General features: G+C 37.5%; 1 protein-coding gene across 3 annotated transcripts in view; it reads left to right on the top strand.

Moving 5' to 3' along the window:
- BNC1 (basonuclin zinc finger protein 1) overlaps nt 1-14,085 on the top strand; it is a 76,231-nt gene that overhangs the window by 46,357 nt on the left and 15,789 nt on the right. The window contains exon 1 of one of the 3 annotated variants that reach the window (XM_013106366.5): nt 8,960-9,393. The exons of the other annotated variants lie outside the window; for them this stretch is intronic. Coding sequence (XP_012961820.1) covers nt 9,385-9,393 — 9 coding nt within the window. The 5' untranslated portion in view covers nt 8,960-9,384. Of the gene's footprint in view, nt 1-8,959; nt 9,394-14,085 lie in introns of those variants that run through there. 3 annotated transcript variants of the gene reach the window in all.

The raw sequence follows: 14,085 nt of genomic DNA, 5'->3' as shown, positions 1-14,085 counted from the left end.
TATTCTTGGCAATGAATAAAAAGGTTAAAGCAAGGAAAAGTTATATTTATTTTTGTGTGTGTGTACGTATGTATGTGTTTTATTTTTAAAAGGTTGCTTTTATTTCCAGGTTTTCAATTATTTCAAAGGTTGCCTACACCGGAGGTGCCACAATAACTCATAGCTTCACAGAGACAAATCTATTATTGCTTATCACAGGAATGCCCAGAGGCCTCTTGTAGGGACAGAGCCCCATTGTGTCAGGTGTTATGGAAACATCATGTATATCTTTGATTCATAGTGGATTTTGAATCACCCTTAATAGTTTAATATTTTTTCCCATCAGTTAATTTCGGTTTTCAAGCTCTGAAAGGGGCTTTTACACAGCATTTGTAGGTTCTGGCAAAAATCTCTACAGATCACTACAGCCACTTCTGCATACCAATTCTATATACCACCATTGGCAAATATCAACAGCTGGCAATAAAATTGGATGTAGGTTGGTCTGAGGATGTATCATAGTGCCAGATTCAAGCGTTAATTGAAAAAAAAAAAAAGCAGAATAGAAAAGAAGGAAAAACTGTCTCTTTTTGTGAATTAATCTTAGAACTGAAATGTGACTTTACTAACGTATTAAACTATCCAGATTTTTTTCCTTCCTGTGGCCAGAAATAAGGAAGAGAGTAAGGTAATGAAAATATTGAAGGATTGCTTGGAAAATTTCAGTGTAACATTTTCAGTAAAGTATTGTCAGGTTTAGTTTTTCATAAGAAGTGTAAGATCTGTCCTAGCGGCTCATAAACTGCTTTTTTGGATATGACAATGTGACAAACACTAGGTTGACTATACACTGTAAAGTTATCATATTGAGCAGAAAAATAGTGGGATAGTTGCTCGCGGCATTTAGCAGCACACTCTGCAAATAATCTTTTGAAGCCACTGGGATTATTCATGGATTTTTAAACAAGTCCTTCTGTAAAGTTCTGTTTTTGCCCAGAAATGGTATTTTTATTCATTGTGTGAATGCAGCAACTCTGAATCTGTCCAGCATAATGAAATAGTATCTGTTACACACAGGCAAACATTGAAGACATTTGGAATATGGCTGTATGAAGTGGTTGCCTGTGTTATTTAGGCTGGTTTTTGCTGGAATTACAACTTTTTTTGTTAACACCACTCATATCATCAAGGTATATCCAAAGCTACTACCAACTAGCTGGACAGCTTTCTCTGTAAGTTTTTCACGTATTATCCTCCTGCACTCCTAAAGTCTTATCTCCCTTGTCCATAGCCAAAAGCTACTAACTTGGAACAAAGTTCAATCAAGACCCAAACATAATGAAGAAGGAGAAATCGCAAAAGATGGAGTTAATGGCTGCAGCTACCGCTGTGGATCCTTTTGCCACAGGCTCTGAAAGTCTGGAAAATTAATCAAAGTTCAATCAAGGATGTATGATATTGCGGCGGCTGCAGCAGCAGTGTCTGGTGTCACCTGGGAGCTGTCCATTAAAAACAGCTCACTGAAAACCATCGCGGTATTGATGTGGTATCCTGGTTGAAGGGGGTAGTCAGATGCTTCTCCAGGACGTTGCTATACCTTCTGCTTTTACTACTGGGTAAACTTCAGAAGTTCAACACGTATTTGAGACAAAAAAAAGAGCAGGCAGATGTCTGGAATAAGCTAATAAAATTGGTAGTTTTAAAGAAACCAACTAGGTAGAAGGTGGGTGACCGTTCCAAGGAGGTTTCATGGAATGTCACTGTAAAAATAGGAACTAAATTTTTTTCTTCCTATTCCATAAGAAGGTGGATCTAAAATCAAAAAGATAAATGAGAACAGAAGTTTTGGCTAAAGCATAAAGTTGTAAGATAAGTCTTCATCAGCGTGGGAGAGCTGGTAAATAAGCATCCATAATGAACTCTGATTGTCCTAGTGGTCACAGTACTTCAGGCATGGTTGTTAAACACAACCTACACATTTCTGGACAAACTGTTATGAGCTTAGAGAGAAAAATCTTCTTCAGATAAGCTGTAGTAATTTTCTGAAATAATTCTTCTTTCAGAAATTAATTTGAAAGCATAGAATGTTTGCTTTTTATTTCATTGCCTGGAAAAAAAATGTCCTATAACCTTTATGATGTTTATGATTTAAACTTGGCAAAACTTGTGGGCAGGGAAAAATCATCTTTCATTTTATCAGACTGCCACTGAGACACGTCCTAGTCATCTCTGTAATACTCTGACACTCCCATGAAACAAAGTAAAAATGCCACCACTGGTATTACTGCTATGTTACTCATCGGTTATTATATGCCATGGTTTAAACGGTTGAAAACCACTACCTGGTATTAAAGAACAAGGGGGGGGGGGGGGGGGAAAAAGGAAAATGCTGGAGGCTGTGAAAATAAATACAAAGCTCGGTACTGTAGGTGAAGTGTCTCCTGTATTGGTAGGACTCTATCACCTTTTTTTTTGGGGGGGGGGGGGGGTGGGGAGTGAACAAAACAATGGCATTAATGTTTCAGATATCATACTGCCGGCTCTCCTTTTCTTTAACCATGTGAATATGAGTTGCTCCCAGTTTTATGGCAGACATTTTCTTCTGACTTTGACACACCTTTGGCCCAATGTCACACCCTTTGGCCTGGGGGCACAAACATGGTTACTGACTATTCCTTTTATGACAACACAAAGTCTCTGGAATTCTGTCTAGGCACTTTAAATCAGATAGCATAAACAAGTCTTTCTCCTCATTGTATTTCTGCCTGGATCATCACTATATCTTAAGTGAAATTACTGGTATTCTTTTGATAAACCATTAATGCTAGGAAGGGGGGGTGGATTTTTTTTTTTTGTTAATTACTAAATCTCGGTGACAGACAGAATCTGCCTGTTAAAACTTGTGTTGTAATTTGAGGATTAAATGCTGCACCTCTGAGAAACATCAGTATCAAAACTGATTTGCTCTAAGAGACTTACCGTTGTTAGAGGCTGCAGTCTGACAAAGTAGATTCCTTAATAACAGAGTTAGCAATTAAATGTTTTATGCTCCTCACAAGACTTACAAGATGAGAGGGCAATCGCTAGAATTGTGCAGAAAGGAAAATGCGTAGCCAGTACAGCCCCCACCTTAATCCCTGCCACCGAAGGACTTCAGCTCCCATTAATGTTTGGCTGTTAGATAAGATTTGAAAATTGCATTTTGCTTGATAACACCTTTCTTATCTAGCCCGAAGGTTTGCAGGTTCATATTCTCCTCTAGCACCTTTATGCAGCCCACCCCAAACCACACTGACCATGTAAAGGGTGGACAGAGCTGCCAAGAACACTTGGGTATCATCCACGCTGCATCCTTTCCTTAGAGCACTATCTCTGGTTGGGTAGACATGTCGTATATATGATAAAGTGATACAGCTTTTTGCCATCCTTTTAGATAGAAGCTGCATACTTCTTTGCAGTTCAAGAACTTAGAAATGGAGAAAGAAAGAAACAGAATCAGTGGGTAAGCCAATTTTCTTTCTAACAGCCCAGGGGTTAGGGAGAAATGGAAGGAGAGAGCCAAGAAAAGTCTGTAAGTGTCTAAAGCTGTTCTGATTCAGGCAGGTCAGTTAAAATATACTTACTTTGAACAGTGATGTGATGCAATTCATATTTTCATAACAATTTTTCCATCTTGATATTCACTGCATATATATCTATATATATAAAACTTCTATATTTCTATGTTTTTAACTAGGTATATTTCTAGGGGCTAGACAACTTCAAAGTTGATGCTTTTTTGGCCCATTTACAAGTTTTAGTTCCAAATACAGATTTGGATTTGAAGCCTGTCCCTCCTTGAAGTTTGAATTCTGTGGACATTACATCATAAAACATTTTAAAAGAAGATAAGGTCATTATGTAAGCTCTTCGTGATCTCTTTTCCTGTACTCTTCGGTTATACATACTGAAATCCAAGCATAGAAAGCACCTACTAGGCAAGAAGGTGAAAGGTAAAGTGTTTAGTTTAACATTTTTAACTGGCAAAAAGACAGAGAACAAAGAATAGGAACAGTCAGTGAGTTTGCAAATGGCTAATAGTTAAACTGGGTGCTCCAGGCTTCGGAGTGGGTCAGATGGTGTTTATTAAAAATCTGGGGAGGTTGGAGAGAGTACAGAAGGAATGCTGCTTACAGAGAAGATACATGTTTTAGACTCATTAAGACTCTGAATTGTAAAGCTCTCCAAAAAGATCTAATAAACCTACCTGAAGAGCAGATAAAACTGCTGAAAAATGCAAAGTAGAGCATGCTGGAAAGAAGTAATCTGGAGTTTTCGTAAATGCTGTCAAGTCCTGGAATGAAATTGTAAGCATTCAACAGAAAGCCCCAGTTATCAGAAAATTGGATGAACTCATCTGTATGGTATATGTGAGCAATGGATTAACTCTATTGCTTTCATTAGAAAAGAGAAAATGTTGTATTTATGTTTGTCACCAAGTACTTGCTAATTGTGTGTCCCTTGCTTTAGTATAAAGCTGCATTAAACAGAGGAAACTAAAATGGTAGAAAGCAAAAGAATAGAACAGAGTAATGTTAAAGTATGTTAATGCTCTCAAAAAGTCAAATGGGACAGCATATCCCTTCAGGTGATCTTATGACATCTACAAAAAAAAAATTAGCAAAAATGAGGAATGAGAACAGGAGAATGAAAACACACAATTCCAAAAATCACTGGAAGCCGGGGAAAGCTTTGCTAGGAAGATCAGCAGTAGGACCACCTCGATTAACAAAGAGATTAATAAGATATGACATGAACAAATGTAGTGATTAGCACAGAGAAGGCAAGCCATGTATGTTGGTTTATTGTATTTCACGTTTTCAAACATTTTCAAGCAACATGTTTTAACACCAGTATTGAAAAGCTCTTTCTGTGCAGTGTGTAATTAAGCCATGTTGTATAATTATGGTACCATTCCTGCAGGGAACTGGGCCTTAAAAAAGGATGTAACTATGTAACCTTAAAAAAAAACAAAAAACTGTTAGATGGCAAACTTACAGAATCCATTATCAACTTTTTTCAGAAATAAATACATTTTGACATAAAGCAATATTTAATAAAAGATGAAAAGAAATTTTCTGTTCAGGTAGCTATTTCGCAACTTAACTGCAGGCTTTCTTGATTCTGGTGACTTTCTATGGAGAGGGGCTGGATCAGTGGTATGAGCTGGTGTTGATGCTTTCTTTATGGGTCTATAATAAGTCTTACTTCAAATATGAGCATCCTGAGCTGTTTTGAGCTAACAAAGGAAAGTAATGCAGTGAACAGTTAGAGAAAAAGTAGTGCTGAAGCAGAGGTACAAATGCAGGTAGTATTAAATAAACTGCAAATTTTCTTTTTATCTAATTACACTAAAGGAGATATAAATAGCAAAATAGGGATAAACATCTAAACTCAGATTAAACTGTTAATGGAAAACAGTTTTGTACACCATAGCTCAGTATTATCTGCTTGGGCCACCTTTCAAAATCAGCCTACCTTGAGTTGGGTTTCTCTGTTGCTTAGTTGAGAACTGGAGTGCCATACCCAGACCTTCCACACACCTTGAGAAAGCTTCTCACGTACTCTATGGCTTAAGCTGGCCTTTTTGTAGTTGACAAGTGCTTAAATAAAAAGCAGTATGCAGAGTTTAAAACTATTTTGTCATTTGAAACCCAGACCCCCAAGTATGTTTATGTCCTGATAACAGGACCATGGGTTCTCTTTATTTTTAAGGTCATTTTCCTCTTTCCCTCCTATCTCCCCAAACTCTTGGGTCCCTTCAGCTCTGGACAAGTGTGTAATTCTTGTTCTTGGTGGCATTCCTTGCTGAAAGGTGCCCCACTGCCCATCTGTATGATCAAGGGGCAGACCATTAGTTCACATGTCTTTTGTAAGGTGAAATGCTTGATCCACACCTCTCTCCAAGGCAATAAGTGAGCAGACCATTAAATTAGCACGGAGATCTTTGCCAGCACTGATTTAAGGAAGAGGGACATAGTGTATTACGTGTTTGGAATTTAGGCTAAGTAGGCAGGACACAGAGGTTAATGCCGTTTTGTAGCTAACTCTGGTAGAAAGAATTTGACACAGACAGCGTGTGCTTGGGGAAGTTACGTGTCCCTTTGCATAGAGCACATAGCAGCAAAGACCAAAGCTGCTGCTAACATTTAGATTGTGCTTGAATAGTTTGTTGATGGTCTTTTTAAAATGACTTTTTTTTCTTTTGTTTTGGAATCAGACACCAAATCATGATTGAAAAAAGCCAAGAGAAACTTTTTTCTGGGGATGATATTGCACTTTTGTGCTACATCACGCTATCTCAGTTGTAGCGATTCCCTATGATTAATACCTATTTTTTAAAAAATGCTAGATACTAAAATCAGGTAAGAGCAGCAGCTTTCTGTCTGTAACCAGTTCCATGTGTTGGAGCTCTTCTCAAAACTGTGAGTACTCTGGAATTTGGTGAAGGAGTTTTAGCACTTCACAATCTGCCCTACATCCTCATATGTTCATGCTGCTCTGAACACAGGCTGAGACATGGCAAAGGAGAGGCAGGCTGGGGCAGATAGGGAGAGAAAGCAGCTTTCCTTGGGCTGCCTTGTTACGCCGTGATTCTAGGTGTTTACATTTGGACTTACATGGATTTCAGACCTGGGAAACCTTTTCTTTTGCCCTCAACAGTGTCCGTAAGAACACAGATAGATGCCTTGGTTTCCTCAAGGAGCTTGCAACTCAAATGCGTTTAAAAAAAAAATAAAAATAAAAATCAGAATTGCAAAAATTGCAATAACTTGCAAATAGCAATTTGATAGCACAGTCCCAGATCAAACCCAAGACCCTTGGCTCAAGCCTGGGGCTCTGTCCTGAAGCTTATTTTTTACAAAAGAAGCTATTTTTCCATTAAATTTCACTGCTGGAAGAGGAGTTATGGGAGTCACTGTCTGGTTTCAATTTTGGTCATTCTTCAAGATACATCTTGATAATTTGTTCTGTACAAGCAAGCTTGAACTATGAATCAGCTGAAATTACTGCAAACGCTGTTAGCGTGCTAGTATTTCTTTAAAAGTTGACCTGTAAATACAAATTGTCTCAAACGTGTCACATTATGCTAGAGATCATTGGATTTTACTGAACAGAGCACAGGTAGTAAAAGGCTGAAAAAATGCTAATCAGTAATAGAGAATAGTTGAAAAAGAGCAAGATTGGAATATGTTCCCATAAAATATTCATTGAAAAAGCTTGAACAATGAAAATAATGCTTAAGAGACTGTTAGTAGATAATTAATTAAGAAAAAAGTCAATTGGTCTTAAATTGTTTGCTATGGATAGTTAGCCCATTTAATAAGAATTATCATCTTCCAGGCAAATGGCAGATAGCTAGTAAATAGGTTTTTCCTGGGAACTGGCTGGAGGGGAGAACAGCTCTCCACACAGCTGACTTTTAGTCACTTATCATTTTGAAGTAAATTCAGACCTTCTGGCGGTTTGTGTAATCTTAAGCCACTCTTTGTTGGAGAATTCTCAATCAGGTAGACTCCTTAGCTACACTGCTGTTTGTTTCATTAAGAGGGAAATACAATTTTAGTAACAAGGTGTGCCTTTGGCTTTGGGTTATCATCACGAGAGGGCAGTTCGGGTTTCCCCTCCCTACAAAGCATAGGCTTTTAAAACCGCTCCTAAGAATCAGCCCAAATAGCATCACGTGGCTGTGATTTGGTGGATGCTTCGTCCTACAGCTCGCAGGACCGCTGATGATGTGTGTGGAAATGTCCTGGCATCCTTGGCAGAGCCCAGTGCTGGTAGAGGTGGCCCTGGGCTGAGCTCTGCTAGGGGAGGACCTATCGGTGGTTGACTCTTCGCACACTTCAGTGGTTTTTTTGGCAGAAATATCTGGCGGGCCATACTAAGATACTAAATCCCCCTCTCTTTTTCTCGGTCTTTGTAAGTAGTTCAGTGGGAGAAATAAGGTATAGAGTGGAGAAACCTATGGATTCAGGGAAAGTGTATGCTTCATGTTGTGCTCTCTGGGCCCAGGTTCTGGTATTGGCTTTAAAATTGGCTTTATCTGGCCTGCTTCCAGTCACTGTGGTGGAGCTGAGTGTCTTTACTCCAGTATTTGGTAAAATGTAAATCAGGTTCTCTCTGTTAGGAGAGAGAAACATTAAGCATTGTGCATATATCTAGCAAATAATAAATAGGATTAGAAGACAAATTACCCAACAATTATTTGTTACGTTAGCTGCCTTCTCCCTACAGCCATCTTATTTCCTGCTGCCTTCCCTATGGGATTACAGGTATTCATCTGGTCAAACACTGTCCTGGTATGTTCCTAAAAGGATTCCCACTGAGTCCAGTGAGACTTATTCATGTGTGTGTTTCTGGGCGTAGCATGGTGTGTGCCTGGTTTAGGAGGGTGCCAAGAAATAATACATAGGAGGCAAAACTAGAGTAGGGAAAAGTGTTTTCTTCGTGGTTTTGTTTTGTTTTTTAAATAGGTGAGAGATGACTATGACAAAAATCCTGTTCTAACTCATGAATGCAACCCAACACCTGAATAACTCAAAACAGATTTTGGCCCAATTACTGGAAAGTAATTCTTCTCCTGTCTTTATGGCCTGTACTTCTGTTAATAGGAAGCTTCAACTTCATAAAAAGAAATAAAATTCAGCCTTAACACAGAAGTAAGTTGATAGGGGGAAATGTTTTAACTTTAAAAAATACACACCCCACTCAATGAACCTTTAAGACCTGCAAATGTTTAAAAAGAGAAAAAAAAATCAGCAGCTGCAATTTGCAAAACAACACTCCGACACTAAAAATAAGTAATTTTAATCGCAAGTACCTCGTAGCTTATTTGCAGATAGTTGTACACTCTTGGAAAAAAAAAAATGTAATAGGCCTTAGGTCAGCTGCATTGATTTAATGCATTACTTAGGCTGCCAGAGCAGAGGTAGAATCTCCTCGCACTGCATTAGGAGTGCCTCAAGCCTCCGTGACTCCTTTTGATCAAATCTCTGTGAAAGATGAGTGTCATGCCCTCTTCGAGCCAGCTGTGAGGGGACTGCCCTGCGACTGGAGGAGCATGCTGGAGCACAGCACTCCGGGGCAGCGAGGTGAGAGCTGGCTGCAGAGGTGAGAGGCAGACACAACTTCGTACTGTAGGTCTGGAGAACACCAAGGGGGAGGATCCTATTTCACTCCCCTGTGCACAGCCTGAGCATACATCAGACCTTGAGGTGCTCAGAGTCAGACAAGAGTAAAGAGGCGTGTGATGGTTCTGCCTTAGTACTTGTACAGACAGGAGTGTTTCCAGTACTTCTTTGTACAACTCACTGAGGGAATGGGAAACTGTTTTATAGCTCTGGAAACATAAGCACAGTAAGAATGTCTGAGGTAAGGAAAGTTCTTTGCAGTTATATATGAATGTGTGTTTTTACTGTGCAACTTTTACTTGTGGTTATGCACTGTGGAGATATAAAAATTCTTGTAATGGTGTTGTTTTGGGTAATGAACAATGGAGATGAAAGCTGTAGTGAAATGTACTCTCCATTTCTTAATTACTAAAAGATACTGTGAAAGTAGAAAACTACTTTATATTAAATAAATCCTGCTTTTCTTTCTGCTGTGCACTGTAAACAACTGTATGACTTTTCTATTCTACAGTAAGTAATGCAGAATTGCAGGCTGATTATAATAAGCAGAGCCATCACTTGTATAATTGTTTTCCAATTGAAGTAGTAGCATGTAAATCATAAATACTTGACAATGTTTAATTGTAGAAGTCCTCGATATACATTAATAACAATAAAATCTGTGATTTGTGACTCAGATGTGTTCTGACTGAAGTGCTTTAAGCAGATACATTATCATTATTATGACGTATAAATGCACTGAAGAGCAGACAACAATATAATTTCAGTACGAAGTTCTTTTAAAATTACCAGTAAAGTGGAATCTAATGTATGCCCTTTATATTCAATTTATTGCTGACTATTTAGCATCCAGAAAATAAGGCCAGTAATTCTTTTCTTAGGATCAGTCTGTTTGTGGGGGGGGGCAGAGGGAGGGGAGAGGGAGGGAGTGTGTGTGTGTGTGTGCATGGGGTTGTCTTCTGTTATTATTATTTTTAAAATATATTGAGCTCATTAAGAGGTTAAATGCATCAGAATATAAGATGCTTATTTAATTTATTTTGACTTTTTTCATCATGTAGAAAAATAAACATGGTTTAATTGTCATCTCATACATAATGAGCTTTTGTTAGATGTGTTTAAGATACAGCATTTTACTTTCTGGTTTATTAATTGGCCAGATACTTCTAGTCCTCTGTGTAAGGAATCCTTGGTTTAAAAATGAGGAGAGGGCATATCGCTAACCCAAGGGAAGGCTACTGATATATACAGGCTGTGGCTTATCCTTCTGTAAAATCCTGTGGATAAAAAGTGACACTATTCCTTTCTTCCCCTATTTCTTTTTTCCTTTTATTTTTTGTATTTGTATTTTCTATATAAATTTTGTAAAATTTATGTATGTTTTTCAGTTTAAATAATGTGGGGAGCCAGACAACTTTCTGATATTTTGTGAATGTGAGAGAGAGAAAATGAATTGAGCTGGTTTTGTTTTAATTTAAAACAAACCATTGTTTGAAAGGCAGTTAGCAGTCAATTTTCACATCTGAGCCGAAGTTGGAGTTTGATGTGCTCATTTACTTGAGATTGTCGTTTGAGCAATTTATATATAAATTTCTGTAATTCGTGTAACTACTTGGCTTCTTGAACCTCGGGAGCTGATTGTTTGTCTTATCTTTTGGTGAGCTAACTCTGCGTTATGTTGCAAAACCTTGAGGCATGTTGTGTTTCTTCGTGTTCCTGCAGTCTGCAAGTGAAGTCAGCTTCATTAGTTTCATGATGGCACATCAGTGCATGGCTGGTGTTGCCGCTTCCTTCAAGCTACTCCCGGAGCATGATCTGGGCTGCCTTGGTTTGGATAAGCTTGTAAGGATTTGTCAGCCAGATGTGACAAGATTGTCAAGAGGCAAGTAAAGAAGGAGATCTGATATTAATCAGTGCATAGCTTGGAGCCAAACTTTCTCAAATGCAGTGTAGTAACATGTTCTTCTCATTTACTGCTTCTCTTTGTGGCTATAGAACTGCCACTGTCTGAGTTTGACGGTTAAAAGGGATGCCAGCTAATAGTCTTTAATTGTAAGGATACAATTCTAGGTGGGAAAAGATCATATGTTTCTATTTTTAACATCCTCTTTGAAAATACAGTTCTGTTTACTGCAGTTTGCTGGAAAATATGCTAGCATTATGCTAGACAAGACTCTGTTTTCTCTGCTAGTTTTAAAATACTGAAATAGAGGCTTAGTGCTCTGCTTGAGGAATGTGAGGTGGGCAGCCTCCCTTCACTCCAGGTCATGGTGCAAAGTAGGACTTGCATTGTTTGTAACTGCTAACGACAGTGTGCGGTGCCTTTCTTTGTTCTAGTGATTAGAACAAAGTACACTGAACAATACCTTTTCACTTCTTCTCTTACTGAAAATGGATAAAATATTGGCTTTCAATGTAATGGATAAAATATTGGCTTATCATGTAATATTGCATTAGATCTGTTTACATTATATGCATAATGCTAATAAGGTTTTTTTTTTATATATAACCAGTATAATTCTGCACTTCTGTGTAAATCAAACTTCAGAGTTTTTAGCAGTTGCAGCTTAACCATAGGTGAACATGTAAAAAGTAACTAACCTTATGTTAGGGAAAATACCTTCTTGTTTTACTTACTGTAAGGTTTCTTGCTTGATTGATTTTTAAAAGTAATTGTTCTGCTAATTCTTTGAACTAGGGAACCATCTTCAACCTATTTAGAACCATAAAGAGAATGGCATCTGCAAACATATCCAGACGTGCAGGAGAGCTAAATTGTCATGAACGGGCAAAATTATTCCAAATTTTGGGCCATTTCGTGGGCTCGCTATAGCTGGGATGAAATTCTGCCTCCTTAGGATGCAACAAGATTTGGTCTTTTTATACCAAATGCCTTGACTTCTAGCTTCTGCGCCTGTTCATGGTGTTGTTAAGAAATCTGTTCATACAACATTGAGCATGTCATTCTATTTCCCATCAAGTAAGCCAGTGATTTAGTTTGTTTTTAGTAATGAAGACTCCGCTATTATATTAAATTTTCCTCTGATAAAAACTAAAATATTCTTTTTTTAATTTATTTATTGTAGATTACACTTTTTGCTACATGTTTTTTAAAGCACCTTTCATAGGATTTGGCATTTGTTAAATATTTTCATGCAGATTTGAGCTAAAATTCAGCTACAGATCTTGAATTCATTATTCCAGCAAGAGATCCACAAAATGCAGGGAAGAAAAGCTATTGTTTTGGCCCCCTGGGTCATCTCCTGCCCTTCATGACTTACGTGGTGCAGGAACTCTGTTCCTATGCGCTGTGCAGCCAGCAGATTTTGTCCTAGCAGATACTACAGCTGAAGTTTTATAGCTTCATCACTTTTTTTTTTTTTTTAATTCTCCGTATCTATTTGCTACTAACTATCTGAAAATCTCTTTAGGGACTGAAATTTCAATATTCAGACTCAAAGTAAACAATATTGAGGGACTGAGCAAAAAGTGAGAAATTCTAATAAAGAGACTTCTGTCATTTTAGGATAAAAAACAGTAATATTTTATTTCCACACTTTAAAACCATGGTAGGATTGTATCTTTAAATAGATACCTGCTTTCTAAAGATCAAAATAACTGTTACTCACTGTTGATCAGCTATATTTCAAATTTGAATTCAGAAGTTTGGGGTTTTCTTTTATTAGCTGTTTAAACTGATGTCCGAAAGCCGTTTCAAGTTTTCTCACCTGCATTCAATAAAAAGGAATACTAAGTTTTAAATTGTGAAATTACCAATGGAGCTACACTGTTGCATAAAATATTGCATAACTCTGTAGCACCATAGATAGTATCACGTGTATGTGTACAAATACTGTTTGGGTTTAAAATATATGAAATTGCATTAAATGAAATTGCGTAACACTAAATATTTCAGAGTGCTGTTATTTTTCTTTCATTCTCTATCTTTTCTGTCTGCAACAAGAAGGGGAAGAATTTAAGCACGTGTTATTTTATGGCTTTAAGATTCATGCAGCGGTGTGAGGAGCTGAAAATGTTGGGATGTCTTTGAAACGTTTATTCACCCATGTTGCGCACATATAACATTCTTTAAACTATGTAAATAGTTTAAGGCATACTTGAAAGGGTTTATATGCTTTAAAGGACTTGCAGTTCATTTATACTAATATTCTTCATTTCTCTTACAACTTGTGCATATATGTAACATTTATTTCTCGTTAATGTAGGACTTGGAGTTAAATATTTAATTAAGCTTTAGATCTTGGACAGATCTGTAGTCTCAGCACTTAACATGGGATACATAACATGCCAGTATGGTTAAATAGCCTGCACACAGCTTATTTTCTAGTTTAAATAACAGGTAGTGTTTCATCATAACAAATTTCACACCGTTTCTCTTTGGTGACTTATCCTTATCCCCAAACCTTGAGCAGCTTTCCTCATCAGTCTGCATCAATCTGTTATTCATTTCTGAAATACACTAATATGAATTATTTTTTCTTGTAAATTTGTTAGAAAGTTGAGATTTTTGTGATAAATACTGCTTAATAGACAGCAAAATGTAAGCAGTTCTGATCTACACAGAGTAGGGCAGGTACACCATGGGAATTGTAGCACTATAGTTTATTTCAGGGTCAAAAGTAAATAACTGTAAGATAATGATAGGGTGACATTTTTCATTCCTTAATTTGTATTTCTTGTTTTCTTTTCCTAATTGAAGAGTAAAAGAAAAGAGGAGCTAAATATATTCCCCAGTTTGACCAAGCTGTCTGTCAACACACACCTGTTGTTAACAAGCGAGATTAATTGCATTGCAAGCTAATGTATCTGCAAGCACGTTGTTGAATAGCAAAATTGAGCTTTACTGTCCAGTGCTTTTTGTTTAAAGAGTAACAGTTCGTGTGCACACACACACACGTGCACTCCCTTCTTA

This window comes from Anas platyrhynchos, chromosome 11 (assembly GCF_047663525.1).
Source record: "Anas platyrhynchos isolate ZD024472 breed Pekin duck chromosome 11, IASCAAS_PekinDuck_T2T, whole genome shotgun sequence".
NCBI lineage: Eukaryota > Metazoa > Chordata > Aves > Anseriformes > Anatidae > Anas > Anas platyrhynchos.
This window is presented reverse-complemented; position numbering and strand designations above follow the sequence as displayed.